Genomic DNA, 16,868 nt, shown 5'->3' with positions numbered 1-16,868 from the left:
CGCTCTCATAGCTTGGTTAATTTTCTATAATGTTTACTCTCTTTAGTTCTCTTATTCTCAATTTTCTATAATATTAACCACATTTAGCTCTCATATTCTCATTCTTTTGTAATATCTACCCCATTTAGTTCTCATATTCTCAATTTTCTATAATATCGACCCCATTTAATTCTCATATTCTCAATTTTCTATAACATATACTTTATCTGGTTCTCATATTCTCACTTTTCTATAATATCTACTTGTCTAGTTCTCATATTCTCAGAAATGTCTCCTAAGGGATCTGCCATTCCATCCGTGACCGGAGAATCAATTTAAAATTGATCTGTTATTGAGAGAACAGCTTTTATTGCACATACTTCACTGCTGTTGTTACGGAAAAATCAAATAAGAGACGATTATTGGAACTGCAAGTGTTGGAACGAGGATATTAAATATTTTCATTGCGTAAAATGATAAATAAAAGAGTGAATAACTAACGCATCGGTAAATAAAAGCGATTCGCTTCCGGCTTTTGTTTTTTCCAACGCATGTGACCTTCCTTTTTAATTGCTTTTTTTTTTATTGCGTAGGATGATGGATAAAAGAGTAAGTATTTTATTAACAGTAAATAAAAGCGATTGTTTCCTTTTGTTTTTTTTCGACTTTTTTTTTTTGTTTTTTTATTTTGTAGGATGATAGATAAAAGATTAAATAACTATACGCATCAGTAAATAAAAGCGATTCGCATCCTGCTTTTATTTTTACGATTTTGACCTTTTTTTTTTTAACGACGTACACGTGGCGATTCGCATCCTACTTTTTTTTTTTTTACGACGAACGTGGCCTTTGTTTTTATTTTTTATTGCGTAGGATGATAAATAAAAAAGTAAATGATTTAGTAACGTTAAATAAAAGCCATCCGCTTCCTGCTTTCGTTTTCACGAGACATATGACCTTCCTATATTTTTTTTTGCTTTTTTTATCGCGTAGGATGATAAGTAAAAGAGTGAAAAACAGACTTATCAATAAATAAAAGTCATTCACTACTTGCTTTTGTTTTCCTTCCCGTCGGCCTCTGCACTTATAAAAGCTAAGACAACTACGAATACCAAACTCTATACTATTTTCCTTCAGCCATGACCTAGAAAAGGTCATCGATTTCTCCCTCCCCCGTCGGCCTCTGTACGAATACGCGCGCACGAACACAAACATTACATTACTCAACTAATCCGTGCAACCTTCATACATTACGAAGTCTGATACTTGAGTCGTCACCATCATTATCATCATCATCATCATTATATATTTCTCTTTCTGATCGAAGCCGAGTTATTTCGGGCTGAAGCTTCGAAACTGTTGCGTGGGTTTTGGTACTTAGGAGGTAGAGGAAGAGGAGGAAGAGGAAGGAGGAACTGGAGGAAGAGTAAGGAGGAGGAATAGGAAGAGGAGGAAGAAGGAGAAAAGAGGAAGAAGAGAAGGAAGCGGAAGGAAGAGCAAGAGGAAGAGGAAGAAGAAGAAGAGGGAGGAGGAAGCGGAAGGAGGAGGAGGAAGAGGAAGAGAAATGAGGAGGAAGAGGAAGAGAAATGAGGAGGAAAGGAAGAAGAGGAGGATAGGGAAGGAGGAGGAGGAAGAGGAAGAGGAAGAGAAATGAGGAGGAAGAGGGATAGGAAAAGGAAGAGGAAGAGGAGGAGAAGGAGGAGGAAGAGGAAGGAGGAATGGGAAGAGGAAGAGGAAGAGGAAGAGGAAGAGGAGGAAGAGGAGGAGGAGGAAGGAGGAATGGGAGGAATGGGAGGAAGAGAAATGAGGAGGAAGAGGGAGAGGAAAAGGAAGAGGAAGAGGAGGAGAAAGAGGAAGGAGGAATCGGAGGAGGAGGAAGAGGAAGAGGAAGATGGAGGAAGAGGAATATGAAGATGAGGTAGAGGAAGAATAGGAAGGTAGAGGTTTAAGAGGTTTTTGAAGCAGTTTTTCACAGGATTCTTTATAGACGTTTTTTTTGGTTTTTGACAGTGGTTTTTGATATCGGTTTTTTATAGCGGTTTTTGACAGTTGTTTTTTATAGCGGTTTTTGATAGCGGTTTTTGACAGTGGTTTTTCATAGCGGTTTTTGATAGTGGTTTTTTATAGCTGTTTTTGATAGCGGTTTTTGACAGTGGTTTTTTATAGCGGTTTTTGACAGTGGTTTTTTTATAGCGGTTTTTGATAGCGGTTTTTGATAGTGGTTTTTGATAGTGGTTTTTTATAGCTGTTTTTTATAGTGGTTTTTTATAGCGGTTTTTGACAGTGGTTTTTTATAGCGGTTTTTGATAGCGGTTTTTGACAGTGGTTTTTTATAGCGGTTTTTGATAGCGGTTTTTGATAGTGGTTTTTTATAGCTGTTTTTGATAGCGGTTTTTGACAGTGGTTTTTTATAGCGGCTTTTGATAGCAGTTTTTGACAGTGGTTTTTTTATAGTGGGTTTTGATAGCGGTTTTTGACGGTGGTATTTGATGACGGGTTTTGATACCTTTATTGGACAACGGTTTTCGACAGCGGTTTTTGATAACGATTTTGGATACCTTTATTGGAAAACGGTTTATGAAAGCGATTTTTTATAACGGGGTGTTTTTGACAGTGGATTTGATAATGGATTTTTTTTATTTGATAGCGGTTTTTGATAGCGGTGGCGTGGTAGCCTTCCCTTGCGTCACATCGCCTTGAATGAGGCGTTGGTGTAAATTTTAGATAGCTCTGTTCAGTGTGAGACCAGTCGGTGCTATCATTGGTCGTCTGTTGTCTGTGCGCTTGAGAGAGAGAGACTGAGAGAGAGAGAGAGAGAGAGGGAGAGAGAGAGATACAATCATTACCTCTTCATAACGTAATGTGGTTATTCAGTTTATTTTAAGTCAGCATTTCATTTTAAGAGAGAGAGAGAGAGAGAGAGAGAGAGAGAGAGAGAGAGAGAGAGTGAGAGAGAGAGATGCAATCATTAACTCTTCATAATGTAATGTGGTTAAGTATATCAGTTTCATTTTAAGTCGTAAGCATTGAATGTAGAAGAGAGAGAGAGAGAGAGAGAGAATCATAACCTCTTCATAATGTAATGTGGCTAAGTATATCAGTTTCATTTTTAAGTCGTAAGCATTGAAGAGAGAGAGAGAGAGAGAGAGAGAGAGAGAGAGAGAGAGAGAGAGAGAGAGAGAGAGATACAATCATTACCTCTTCATAATGTAATGTGGTTAAGTATATCAGTTTCATTTTAAATCGTAAGCATTGAATGTAGAAGAGAGAGAGAGAGAGAGAGAGAGAGAGAGAGAGAGAGAGAGAGAGAGTAGAGAGAGTACAATTTTAAATCATAACATTAATGTGTAGAAGAAGAAGAGAATTTTAAGAAGAAGCACTGAAGAGAGAGAAGAGAGAGAGAGAGAGAGAGAGAAGAATCATAACCTCTTCATAATGTAATGTGGCTAACATATCAGTTTCATTTTAAGTCGTAGTGAGTGAAGGTAGAGAAGAGAGAGAGAGAGAGAGAGAGAGAGAGAGAGAGAGAGAGAGAGAGAGAGGCTATCATTACCCCTATATTATGGGCAAGACTTAATATATCAATAGCGAGATGATGTTATCGTAATACCCGGTAAACAGTAGACAGTGCCATCAACGACCAAGCTCTTGTCTGTCTGTATATAAAACAGACAGATTGAGACACAGGCAGGCATAGAGACAGACAGACAGAATAATACACTGACAATACAGAGGCTATCAATACCTGTACTGCTGTAACTGAACTGTGAGAAAATTATGTGAATCTTTAGATTTTAATTTATTATTATTATTATTATTATTATTATTATTATTATTATTATTATTATTATTATTCAGGATAGATGCATCATTCGAGTTCATTTGATACTGAGTCTTCTCAATTTCCCTAATAATTCTTTTCTCTTCTAGGTTGATGTTGGAAAATAATTAGCCAAAGTTCATAATCTGGTAAAGAGAAATACATTAGTAACTTATATTTATATATATATATATATATATATATATATATATATATATATATATATATATATATATATATATATATATATATATATATATATATATATATATATATATATATATATATATATATATATATATATATATATATATATAATGTTGAAGTATATTGTAAGGCAAACATACCCGTGTATATAAATTCAAAGAAATTGTTGAAGAAACAATAACTAACTAATACCTTCGTCCCCCATCCCAGAGCGACAGCTTGGCAACTCACCCTCCTCACTTGAAAGTAAAGATCGGCTCTATTCATTCCCCTCGGCAATTACAAAGGCCCCGATCGCATTGCCTCACCCTCCCTTAATCGCATGCCATCCGTTTACCCATTTACCCATCCGTCGGTACTTCCCCTCCGGCGTGTTTGCAAAGGACTGAATTTGGGCCATTATTCATTTCGACTGTGATTTGCAAATAGGTAAACGAGGTATTCAGGTATTCAGCCGGGTTTGTTGATGAATGAAATCTCTGAGGGACCCAAGATATCCCCTTTCAGTTAGATTGTTTACTTTTTTCTTTATTCTGTATGAGTCTCAGACAAATTGGGTCTTAACCTTTACCTTGTTCCAGTAGTGGGGTAGCGCCGTCAGCGCACCTCGCGTGGTGCACTGTAGGCATTACGTGAGGTTCTTTGCGGCGTTCCTTCGGCCCCTAGCTGCAACCCCTTTCATTCCTGTTTACTCTGTCTTCGCTTATATTCTCTTACTTCCATCTTACTTTCCTCAACCCTCTCCCATCAATTGTTACATACTTTAACTGCCAGGTTTTCCTCCCGTTACACCTTTCAAACCTTTCTAGTCTCGAATTCCTTTCAGAGCCAAATGACCTCATCACAGGTCGAAGAACTTGAAAGGCCTCTGACCTAAAATTCTATATTTTGATTCCAACTTCGTCTTGAGTTTCAAAGTCCAACGTCTTTCTCTTTCGATTAGTCTCTCCCGTTGCTCGTTTGTGCCAACGACTAGGAGACTCCAGACCTGTTCGGCTTTAATCTTTAAGCCGTCGTTTCATTCAGCCGAGGGAAATGAGAGTTCTTCCCACTCAGGCAAGGGCGAGACCATTATCCATCTATAAATACTACCTGGACTCGGGTAATTGTCAGACAAGTCAGCTCCGTATGATATATTTTTTTCCCTCTATCCCTTGCGCTTTCTGTCTTTCATTTGTCTTTCATTTTTTATGCGCTTCTTCCACTAGAGCTGAGCCGCTGTTTCAGTCATTGTCGGTTTTACTATTCTGGTCCGTGTTTTTTTTATTTATCCCTTTTGTGTTTATCTATTCTGGTCCGTAATTGTTGTTTTATCATTCCTTTTTGTTGTTATTTATCCTCATCATCATTTTATCACATCTATTTTGCATTAAATTCAGAGGAATGCAACTGGTCATTCATAAACCACAAACAGCAAAATTGCGCAATGCAGGTGTATTAAAAAATAAACAAGTCTTTTCAAGGTGGTATGATGACGTGGAGAGAATGAAATTAAGTCAGGTCTGTGAAAATGTCCTGGGATCCAGGAACATTAATCTAATAAGAAGGGTCTGAATTTTGCTCAAGAACTGTTTGACCTATAAGTCCTAAATATCCACGAAATTAGATCAATAGAATATATAAGTAATTGGTGTTTTTTTCTTTTTAAAAAAGCTTATTGGTATAAAATACCTCAAAATACATCGATGGTTATAATTTATAACTTTTTCTCATGTTCATATTGACAAATACAAGCTATTTTTCAATGTTGATTTTAACAAATATTTAAAGGTTATTTTCTTATGTTAATACATAGAAATGAAAGTGATTTTCATGTTTACCCTAAAAAATAATAGTTATTTTTATGTTTATAGTAAGAAATAAAAGTGATTTTCTTATGTTTATATTAACAAATGAAAGTTATTTCCTTATGTTCAAATTAAAAGAAATTTCTTTCTCATGTTTATTTTATAAATTAAAAGTTATCTTCTCATGTTTCCATTGAGAAAAAGAAGTTATTATCTTATGTTTACATTAATAGATAAAAGTTATTTTCTTATGTTTATATTAAAAATAGGTTATTTTCCAATGTTTACATTAACAAATAAAAGTTATTTTCTAATGCTTACATTAGCAAATAAAAGCTACTTCCTTATGCCTATGTTAAAAATAAGTTAATTGTTAATGTTTGTTAAATAAAAGTGATTTTCTGACGTTCATATCAACAAAAAAAGTTATATTTGTATGAAAAAAATATTTTATCATGCTCATATTAAAAATGAAAGTTATTTCCTTATGCCTACATCAACAAATAAAAGTTATTTTCTTGTGCTTATTTTAAAAATAAAAGTTATTTTCTCATGCTTACATTATCAAATAAAAGTTATTTTCTTATGCTTATATAAAAAAATAAAAGTTATATTTTTATGCTTATATAAATAATAAAAGTTATTTTCTTATGCTTATATAAAAATTAAAAGCTATGTTCTCATTCTTACATTATCAAATAAAAGTTAATTTCTTATAGTTATACATAAAAAGTAAAAGGTATTTTCTCATGCTTACATTATAAAATAAAAGTGATTTTCTTATGCTTATATATAAAAAATAAGTGATTTTCTTATGCTTATATATAAAAAATAAAAGTGATTTTCTCATGCTTACATTATCAAATAAAAGTTACTTCCTTATGCCTACATCAACAAATAAAAATTATTTTCTTATGCTTATATGAAAATAAATTTATTTTCTTATAGTTATACATAAAAAGTAAAAGTTATTTTCTCATAGTTACATTACCAAATAAAAGTGAGTTTCTTATGCTTATATATAAAAAAATAAAAGTGATTTTCTTATGCTTATACATAAAAAAATAAAAGTGATTTTCTTATGCTTATATATATAAAAAATATAACATTACATTACCAAATAAAAGTTACTTCCTTATGCCTACATCAGCAAATAAAAGTGATTTTCTTATGCTTATATATAAAAAATAAAAGTTATTTTCTTATGCCTACACCAGCAAATAAAAGCTACGTCACCCCATTACCTGAGGATCATGAGAGGGCACAAGCACAGGGCCACGGCAGCCGTCATGGTGACGATGTACTTCTGATTCCTCTTCTCCTTCGTCAGGTCTATCTGCGACCCCTCGATCTGGTGCCCCACGGGGGTCTCCGTGCCCCCCGTCGTCCTGGTGGAGGAGGGCGTGAGGAAGGAAGGCAGTTGGTTGGTGTCGTGGAGAAGGTATTCTTCACGCCCATCAACTTCGCTCAGAATGGCGCTGTTTTGGAAGGGCGTGGGTGGTTGAATGACGACCAGGTACTGCATTTAAATTATATATATATATATATATATATATATATATATATATATATATATATATATATATATATATATATATATATATATATATTTAGAGAGAGAGAGAGAGAGAGATATAGAGAGAGAGAGAGAGAGATATATATAGATAGATATTTTATAATAAATTAAATCCCTTTGGTGTATTAAGCAAATGAATGGCGGGCCAAATTTAGAAATGGCACGCCCCGCCCTCCTCCCCCCTTACCCAAAAGTCCTGGACATATGGGAACGATAAAAATCTCCCAATTTATCAGCTGATAAAAAAATAAAAATTATAAATTATTGATAAATCAGTAAAACCATCAGACCCTAAATAAAAAAAAATAGCCAACTTTCAGCTAATCTCGCCAAACAGTTCACAGCGAAACAAAAAAACACAAAAAACGCAAACGACCTCCCATCTACCTGTTATCCTGGTACATGGTAGACCTCGAGGACCCGTCGTTGTCCTGGGAAACGGTCCTGGAAGCTCGTCCGTTGTCCTGAAGGGTATAAATGTCCTGCTGGGATTCCGGGTCCCTCGAGTCCAGCGTTGATAGGTTCCCCGGAGTCTCTTGGCTCTTGATTTCGCTACTTATGCGAATGTGGAAGAAAGCCGCCAGTGCCAGGGGGAACACGTACCTGGGAAGCAGGTGGATACAGGTGTTTGGGTGGACAGGTGTGTAATCATTTAAGATATAGGTGTTTGGCTGGACAGGTGTAATCAGTTAAGATACCAGGTGTTTGGGAAGCAGGTAGATAACTGGTGTTAAGATAACAGGTGTTAAGAAACAGGACAGGTGTGTAATCATTTAAGATACAGGTGTTTGGCTGGACAGGTGTAATCAGTTAAGATATAGGTGTTTTGCTTTGGGAAGCAGGTGGATACAGGTGTTTGGCTGAACAGGTGTAATTAGTTAAGATAAAAGGTCTCTTGGGAAGCAGGTGGATACAGGTGTTTGGTTGAACAAGTGTGTAATCAGTTAAGATACAGGTGTTTGGCTGAACAAGTGTAATCAGTTAAGATAAAGGTCTTGCTTGTGAGGGAATTAGATATATACAGCTGTGTTTGTGGAAATTGATAACAGGTGGGTTTGAAGTCATTGTAAGATACAGGTGTTTGGCTGAACAGATGTAATCAGTTAAGATACAGGTGTTTGGTTGAACATGTGTAATCAGTTAAGATACAGGTGTTTGGCTAAACAGGTGTAATCAGTTAAGATAAAGGTCTCTTGCTTTGGGAAGCAGGTGGATACAGGTGTTTGACAAAACAGGTGCATTTTATGAACTGCCTTAAGATAAAAGGTTGTTGGGGAAAACAGGTAAAAGTAGCATTTTGATCCCACAGGTGCTGGTACTAAACGATATGGGAAATTATACAGGGCTATTTGAAAACACGGAAATTGATATAGGTAGTTGTTTCGCCGTTATTGTTTGACTAAAGCTTAATTGTGGCAAGCAGAATGTTAGGTAAGTACTATCTGCCTGATGTTATTCCTGTTGATATATATACACACACACACACATATATATATATATATATATATATATATATATATATATATATATATATATATATATATATATATATAAATAATGTGTGTGCATTCAAATACTAATTTGATTTCCTGTTGATTTCGTCCACCGAAGCCTTATATAACACAACCATCACATCTACTATAATTTGACAAAAACCAGTATACCATTTAATACCAACACCCTACAGCCATTATATTCAAATATTTCGCAACAGAGGGGAAAACATTTTGTGAATATGTTCGCACTTGAATCACTTTTCACATCAGCGCCAAATTGTACAGTAAAATTTAAATGACCGCCTTTAGAAAAATTGTGCAACTCTTTCGCAACAGTGCATTGAATGAGCAACCATATTTAAAAGCATTGTATGTGGTATCATTAAGCCATAATGATACATATATAGGAAATATTATTGAAAAGGAATTATAAACATTCTATATTATTCAGTTGTCTATTAAACGCACGAAACATTTTTTTACAATGAAGACCAATTTGGATATTGTGTATAATGAACCATGATTATTATCAATTTCATTAATTTTTGGAGTGCTGGCACTATAAAATAAAATATATTAACTGTTTTATTGTGCAAATATTAAAAAAAAAAAAAAAGCTCTGAGTTGGTTGGGTCTTGTGGTTAAAAAAATCTAACAAGTAAATAATGCCCCGAAGTTTCTTCGGCGCAATCGAGTTTTCTGTACAGCTGCTAAAGCGTATAATCAAGTCCTCCGAAAATAGATCAATCTTTCGGTGGTCTCGGTATAATGGTATATTAGCCGCGGCCTATGAAACTTTAACCATGGCCTGGTGGTGGCCTATCCTATATCGTTGCCAGAAGCATGATTATGGTTAACTTTAACCTTAAATAAAATAAAAGCTACTGAAGCTAGAGGGCTGCAAATTGGTATGTTTGATGATTGGAGGGTGGATGATCAACACACCAATTTGCAGCCCTCTAGCCTCAGTAGTTTTTAAGATCTGAGGGCGGACAGAAAAGTGCGGGAATCTCCGGTAGTCTCTGACAATATCCGGTAATCTCCGATAGCCCCCTGTAATCTCCGTTAATCCCATGGTAATCTCTGGTAATCCCCTGGCACTCCCACCCGGTAATCTCCGATCATCTCCGGTAATCTCAGTTCAAGGCTGCGTTAGCAACATTCAGCGTATTCTGGGAATGAAGTGAAGCGACCTAATTTAAGCGCCACTCGCGTGAATAATTCAGGTCATTCTTTAGCGGCGTGTCGCCGCTCATGTTGTCTAGTTGTTGCATACTTCTTGCCTCTGTATTATACATGTCTCTAAACGAGTGAGTCTGGTCATCATACATCTTTAAGTCAAGGTTATTCCTGGGGTCGAAGGTACCTCTGAATGAGTGGAGGAGCTCAACTGAGCGAGGTCTTCTCGGAAAGGTTTCTATATGAAGCCTTTTCATCCATAGAATGATGTCCTTCTGGTGACGCTGGCATTCTGATTCTCACAGAGAATATTTTGGGATGAAGCTGCGAGGCTTATAGCCTCCTGCTATTTCACAGTATCTCGCCATAGTCGAGCAGCTACTTGCTACTTAATATATGGTTCAGGTTAAGAGAATCATGAGTTATTTTACCTCTTTATCGATCATTTTTCATAAAAATATCAACTGAAATATAAATAGACCTTTTACCATGTATATTTCTGCTTTCATTCTACAGCCCACAACAGTCCACTAACTACTAGGTAACTTACATGTCTTCTTGTTCCCACTTTCTTAGTTATCTCTCTTTCCCAAGTTGCAATACTTACTCTTGAGACCTTTCACTTATCTTCCAGTATCTGAAGTCCCTTCTTCTTTCTCTGTGTTGACACACCCTTTCTCCATCCCCTACCTTTCTCTCTCCTTCCCTTTCTCTCCATTACCTTCTCCTGTCTCACCCGGAACCGTCTTTGAAATGCGTCTCCATTTTTAATCAAAGCCATTGATCAATCTTTCCTGCCTTTTCCTGGGGTCTCTGACAGTCTCTGGGCATTCAAGGACCTTGTTCCCTGCAAGTCAGTCCTTAGAGTGCAGTGTATCCATTGAGGGCATTCAGTGACAAGACAGCTGGTGGGAATTGCATAAGAGCTTTCTATTGGCATTTACTGGAATGATAAAATCAGGTATCTGTCGAGGCTATGCAATTTGGGTTGTTGGTGTTTTTGATCATGCATATGATCAGCCCCAAAATAGGATGCTGTAATATCCTGAGTCAATTCTAAGTATTATTTTCAAGGTACTGCATGAGCAATGGTTATTTAAACAGTCTCAAAGACACAGGCTGTCAATAATTGGTTTCAAGACCGAGGTACTAAAGAACCATTGGTATCCTGGTTGTTATTTGTGATATAGGTAAATTATCTAAATTGTCTTTAAAATCTGTACAGAACACTTAACAGAAAATGTATTTTTGTATATGCACATGTCCACAATGTATATATATATATATATATATCCACATATATATATATATATATATATATATATATATATATATATATATATATATATATATATATATACTATATATATATATATATATATTGAAAACCCACGAGATTCTCAAAAGTTTCTTACAGTCCTACCATTTACCATCCACCTGCGCTATGAAGTTGACGAATACATATCTTGCTTGTGTAACAATTTCTTTTAAGAAATTTAAGAAACCTATTGATAACTCTAATGTTGATTTTCTAATAACTTACTTTGAATCGTACTTGTACGAACGCTTCTTCGTCTTCTAATGCTAAATAGGATTGGAAGAAGATTATAAGTACTTAAACATTTAAAGGGAATTATAAGATTGTAACTACATCTGTAAACATTTCCAAGGAATTATTAACTGCATAGGCATATCACTCCCTTCTCAAATCAGCATTCAGAATACTCACATTATTACAAACAGGCCTCTGATGTATTCAGCAATGTCATCACCAAGATTCACTGTACAGATTCCAACGCCTTCAAACTGCTTGCCAAAAATCACCTGGAAAGGAGTTTGGGAATAAATTAGTGCATTATTCAGTTGTCGAAGTTATCTTGGGAATTTAATAAAGATGAAAGGTGTTCAAGTATTTTTCAATTGTCAAAGTTAGTTTAACAAAATGTTACAGCAACCAGAAGGCAAGTTACAACCCTGAGAGAGAGAGAGAGAGAGAGAGAGAGAGAGAGAGAGAGAGAGAGAGAGAGAGAGAGAGAGCATATAAATTTGCATCTTGTTAATAAGCTTATTCAGACTGAGAGAGAGAGAGAGAGAGAGAGAGAGAGAGAGAGAGAGAGAGAGAGAGAGAGAGAATATAAACTTGCATCTTGTTAATGAAAAGTTTGTTCAGACTGAGAGAGAGAGAGAGAGAGAGAGAGAGAGAGAGAGAGAGAGAGAGAGAGAGAGAGAGAGAGCATATAAACTTGCATCTTGATAATAAGTTTATTCAGAGAGAGAGAGAGAGAGCGTATTAAGAGTGAGAGTATATTAACTTGCATCTTGTTAATGAAAAGCTTATTCAGACTGAGAGAGAGAGAGAGAGAGAGAGAGAGAGAGAGAGAGAGAGAGAGAGAGAGAGAGAGAGAATATAAACTTGCATCTTGTTAATGAAAAGTTTGTTCAGAGAGAGAGAGAGAGAGAGAGAGAGAGAGAGAGAATATAAACTTGCATCTTGTTAATGAAAGTTTGTTCAGACTGAGAGAGAGAGAGAGAGAGAGAGAGAGAGAGAGAGAGAGAGCATATAAACTTGCATCTTGATAATAAGTTTATTCAGAGAGAGAGAGAGAGAGAGTGTATTAAGAGTGAGAGTATATTAACTTGCATCTTGTTAATGAAAAGCTTATTCAGACTGAGAGAGAGAGAGAGAGAGAGAGAGAGAGAGAGAGAGAGAGAGAGAGAGAGAGAGAGAGAGAGAGAGAGAGAGAGAGAGAAAATAAACTTGCATCTTGTTAATGAAAACTTTGTTCAGAGAGAGAGAGAGAGAGAGAGAGAGAGAGAGAGAGAGAGAGAGAGAGAGAGAGAGAGAGAGAGAATATAAAGCATCTTGTTAATGAAAAGTTTGTTCAGACTGAGAGAGAGAGAGAGAGAGAGAGAGAGAGAGAGAGAGAGAGAGAGAGAGATGCTAGTCTCCCATTCCTTAGTGGGTTTCATTACAGTAATCACACACTCCACGTAGAATTCCCACTTCTATTAGACCACATCTCAACTTTAACTGAGTTGCACAACAAGTTATCATTTCGTACGGTAATTCTTTTGTATTTTCCAAGTATTTGCATAAGTGAAATTGCAAGTGCCACTTGAAATGACAAACAGATGTATAAATAGCTGAGAGATTAACCCAGCTAATTGCTCTCATATGGATTCACATAAATATGAAACAATATGACCCAGAAAATTAGTCTGATAATTTTGGTGGAATAATTAAGCCAGTGAATTATGCTACCTATTATTCTGCAAAATATATTTCTTATATTTATCAAGTTAATTTTTATAGACGGAGTCGGAGCAGAGGAAAACAAGTAAAAAATGCGCCGAAGTTTCTTCGGCGTAATAGAGTTTTCTGTACAGCCGCGACAGCGTATATAATCAAGGCCACCGAAAATAGATCTATCTTTCGGTGGTCTCGGTATAATGCTGTATGAGCCGCGGCCCATGGAAATTTAACCACAGCCCGGTGGTGGCCTATCCTATAGCGTTGCCAGAAGCACGATTATGGCTAACTTTAACTTTAAAAAGAGAGAGAGAGAGAGAGAGAGAGAGAGAGAAGGACATCAACTTTCATTTTGTTAATAAAGATTAATTTAAACAGAGAGAGAGAGAGAGAGAGAGAAGGATATCAATTTTTAACTTGTTAATAAAGATTCATTTAAACTGACAGAGAGAGAGAGAGAGAGAGAGAGAGAGAGAGAGAGAGAGAGAGAGAGAGAAGAGCACTTCCAAATTCTCATGCAATATTCACATTAGTTGAAATTCACTGTAGTGTTATTGCGCATTGCCATAATTTAAGCCCCGTTGCAGCCGTGAACGAGAGCTGGTTGGAAAATAGAGACGATTGAGGCGGCGAAGGAAAAGTGAAATAAAAGAGGAAATAAAAGGGTATATGAGAGAATTTACGAGAATGGGATACTTATCGTGAATGGTACATTTCACACTGGGCGATATCGCGAAAGATAAGTTTAAATTCGACGTGGTAACATGGAGAAACACAGACCTTTTGAGATCATCGTAACAGAAGAAGTTCCTTTCTCTCGTGAAGAGAATTTTTTCAAAGGATAGAAAGCTTAGAAAGTTGCCCTTTCTCTCGTAAAGTGAATTCTTTTGGAAAGCATGGAAAACTATCCTTTCTCTCGTAAAGAGAATTTTTCTGAAAACATGGAAAGCTTAGAAAGCTGTCCTTTCTCTCGCAAAGAGAATCTTTTTGAAAGAATGGAAAATGGCCCTTTCTCTCTTAAAGAAAATTTTCCTGAAAGTATAGAAAGCTTAGAAAGTTGTCCTTTCTCTCGTTAAAGAGAATATTTTTTGAAAGAACAAACAGCTTAGAAAGCTGTCTTTTCTCTCGTTAAAGAGAATATTTTTGAAAGAATATTAAGCTTAGAAAGCTATCTTTCTCGTAGAGAATATATTTTTGAAAGTATAGAAAGCTTAGAAAGCTGTCCTTTCTCTCGCAAAGAATGTTTTTGGAAAGATTGGAAAACGGTCCTTTCTCTTGCAAAGAGAATTTTTCAGGAAGTATAGAAAGTTTAGAAAGCTGTCCTTTCATAATGGGAATATTCTTGGAAAGAAAGGAAAACTGTCCTTTCTCTCGTGAAGAGAAATTTTCTGAAAGCTTGGAAAGCTGTCCTTTCTCTCGTAAAGAAATTTTTTTATGAAGAAAGGACAACTGTCCTTTCCCTCGTGAAGTGAATTTCTTCTGGAAAAATGGAAAGCTTAGAAAGCTGTCTTTTCTCTTATAGAGAGAATGTTTTTGAAAGAATGGAAAGTTTAGAAAGCTGTCCTTTCTCTCGTAAAATTATTCTTTTGAAAGAATCGAAAACTTCGAAAGCTGCCCTTTCTCTCGTAAAGGGAATATTCTTGGAAAGAAAGGAAAACTGGCCTTTCTCTAGTAAAGAGGATTTCTTTTGAAAGAATGGAAAGTTTAGAACGCTGCCCTTTCTCTCGTAAAATGAATTTCTTTTGAAAGAATGGAAAGCTTAGAAAGGTGTCCTTTCTCTCGTAAAGACAATTCCTATTGAAAGAATGGAAAACAGTCCTTTCCCTCGTGAAGAATTTTTCTGAAAATATAGAAAGCTTAGACAGCTGTCCTTTCTCTCGTAAAAAGAGTGATTTTGAAAGAATGGAAAGCTTAGAAAGCTGCCCTTTCCCTCGTAAAGTGAAACTGAAAGGAAATGGTTGATAAACACTCAATTATAGAAAAAAAAATTATAAAAAATCTCGTTATTGAGGTGAAATAACTCCAATAATTCGACCTATAATCATACATCATCGCCCAAACAATTATCTGGTAATCACGCCTCAGGGAATTATCAATCATCTGAATGAAGATTATAATATCCTCAATCACCTGAGTTTTTAGGTGATTTTTCATTCTCAGGTGATTTTTAATCTCCCGTCCTCCTTCGAAGTGGCTTCTCGGGTCTTATTGTGACTCATTCCTTAGTCGCCTCATAGTGCTTAAAAGTTTGTTGCCATTTGCTGTGAGTCTGGATCTTATTTGGGGGGTCACCCGTCCGAGAATTGACCAAGATGATGTTGCTGATCAAAATTATGTGAATCTCTCTCTCTCTCTCTCTCTCTCTCTCTCTCTCTCTCTCTCTCTCTGTAATATTTTATTTTACGTTTTTATCTTGTTTTCTGTATCATTGGGTCTCTGTCTCTCTCTCTTTCGCTCTCTCTCTCTCTCTCTCTCTCTCTCTCTCTCTCTCTCTCTCTCTCGCTCTCTCCCCGTTTTATTGTTTTTCTCTGCCCATTACAGCACTTTCAGTGTTAACTTGCGCTGATAATTAATTATCATTCATTGTTTCATTAAAATATAATTCCCGTCCGCATCTTTGACCACCGTTCCTGTGACGCCATTTCCCGTTCTAAAATATCATCCCTTTGCCTCTGGTCTTCGCGAATGTAGTCAAAGGGTCAAAACGGTGCTGATTATTGTTTTACTAGACAAACCCGTCCTATATATCTCGTCTAGGTTTATCTAGAGGGTTTATTTATGGCTTCAGAGGACACCTTTAAACCCTGGGACCGCCGCCTCATGTGGGACTTGATCCCCTTGAGAGGATTTGGGGGCGTTTCATCTCTCGCCGTCTCCGTGTCTTGATGTTTCATTTTTGCGAATGGGTTTGTGGTCTTTTGTGATGATAATGTTTTTGTTATAAGGTCAGTTATATATATATATATATATATATATATATATATATATATATATATATATATATATATATATATATATATATATATATATATATATATATATATATATATATATGTATATATAAATAATCAACACACAATCACGTGCGGAACTGAAATAAGTTTCTGAATCACGTCAGGGTCGAACCCAGGTCTTTCAATTGAGAGGCAAGGGCGCTGCCCACTAGGCCATAATGACTAGTAAGGCCTGGGGGGCAGCGCCCCTGCCTTTCAATTGAGAGACCTGGGTTCGATGCTGATGTGGGTCAGAAATTTATATATATGTATATTTATTTATTTATTTATTTATCTATTTATTTATATTTTATCTAATTGTTATTTCAGTACTATTTTCCTTATTCCTTTCTAATGATTCCATATGGAAATTTACTCACTCTGAATAATAATAATAATAATAATAATAATAATAATAATAATAATAATAATAATAATAATAATAAAACGCTTTCACAAAAAAAAAAAGGATTCCATTTCTCTTTCCGTCCCTCAATTTCTCTAAAAATTCGTCCTCACTCCCTCTTAATTAAACCTGTCTGGAAACTACTGAGGTTTATTTTGGCTTTATTTGGACAAAC

General features: G+C 35.8%; 1 protein-coding gene across 5 annotated transcripts in view; it reads right to left on the bottom strand.

Annotated features, from left to right (window-relative positions):
• Positions 1 to 16,868, bottom strand: part of LOC136840007 (uncharacterized) — a 199,826-nt gene that overhangs the window by 16,513 nt on the left and 166,445 nt on the right. For all 5 annotated transcript variants that reach the window (XR_010853494.1, XR_010853495.1, XM_067106288.1 and 2 more), the window contains 3 exons: positions 11,774 to 11,868; positions 7,757 to 7,972; positions 7,038 to 7,271 (listed from right to left, as the gene is read on the bottom strand). Coding sequence is in view for 3 of the 5 variants with exons in the window: in XM_067106288.1 (XP_066962389.1) it covers positions 7,038 to 7,271; positions 7,757 to 7,972; positions 11,774 to 11,868 (545 nt within the window). In the remaining 2 variants the exon portion in view is untranslated. The remainder of the gene's footprint in view (positions 1 to 7,037; positions 7,272 to 7,756; positions 7,973 to 11,773; positions 11,869 to 16,868) is intronic.

The sequence above is a fragment of the Macrobrachium rosenbergii genome, chromosome 7 (genome assembly GCF_040412425.1).
Source record: "Macrobrachium rosenbergii isolate ZJJX-2024 chromosome 7, ASM4041242v1, whole genome shotgun sequence".
Taxonomy (NCBI): Eukaryota; Metazoa; Arthropoda; class Malacostraca; order Decapoda; family Palaemonidae; genus Macrobrachium; species Macrobrachium rosenbergii.
The sequence above is the reverse complement of the archived record's forward strand: the minus strand, read 5'-3'. Positions and strand labels throughout refer to the sequence as shown.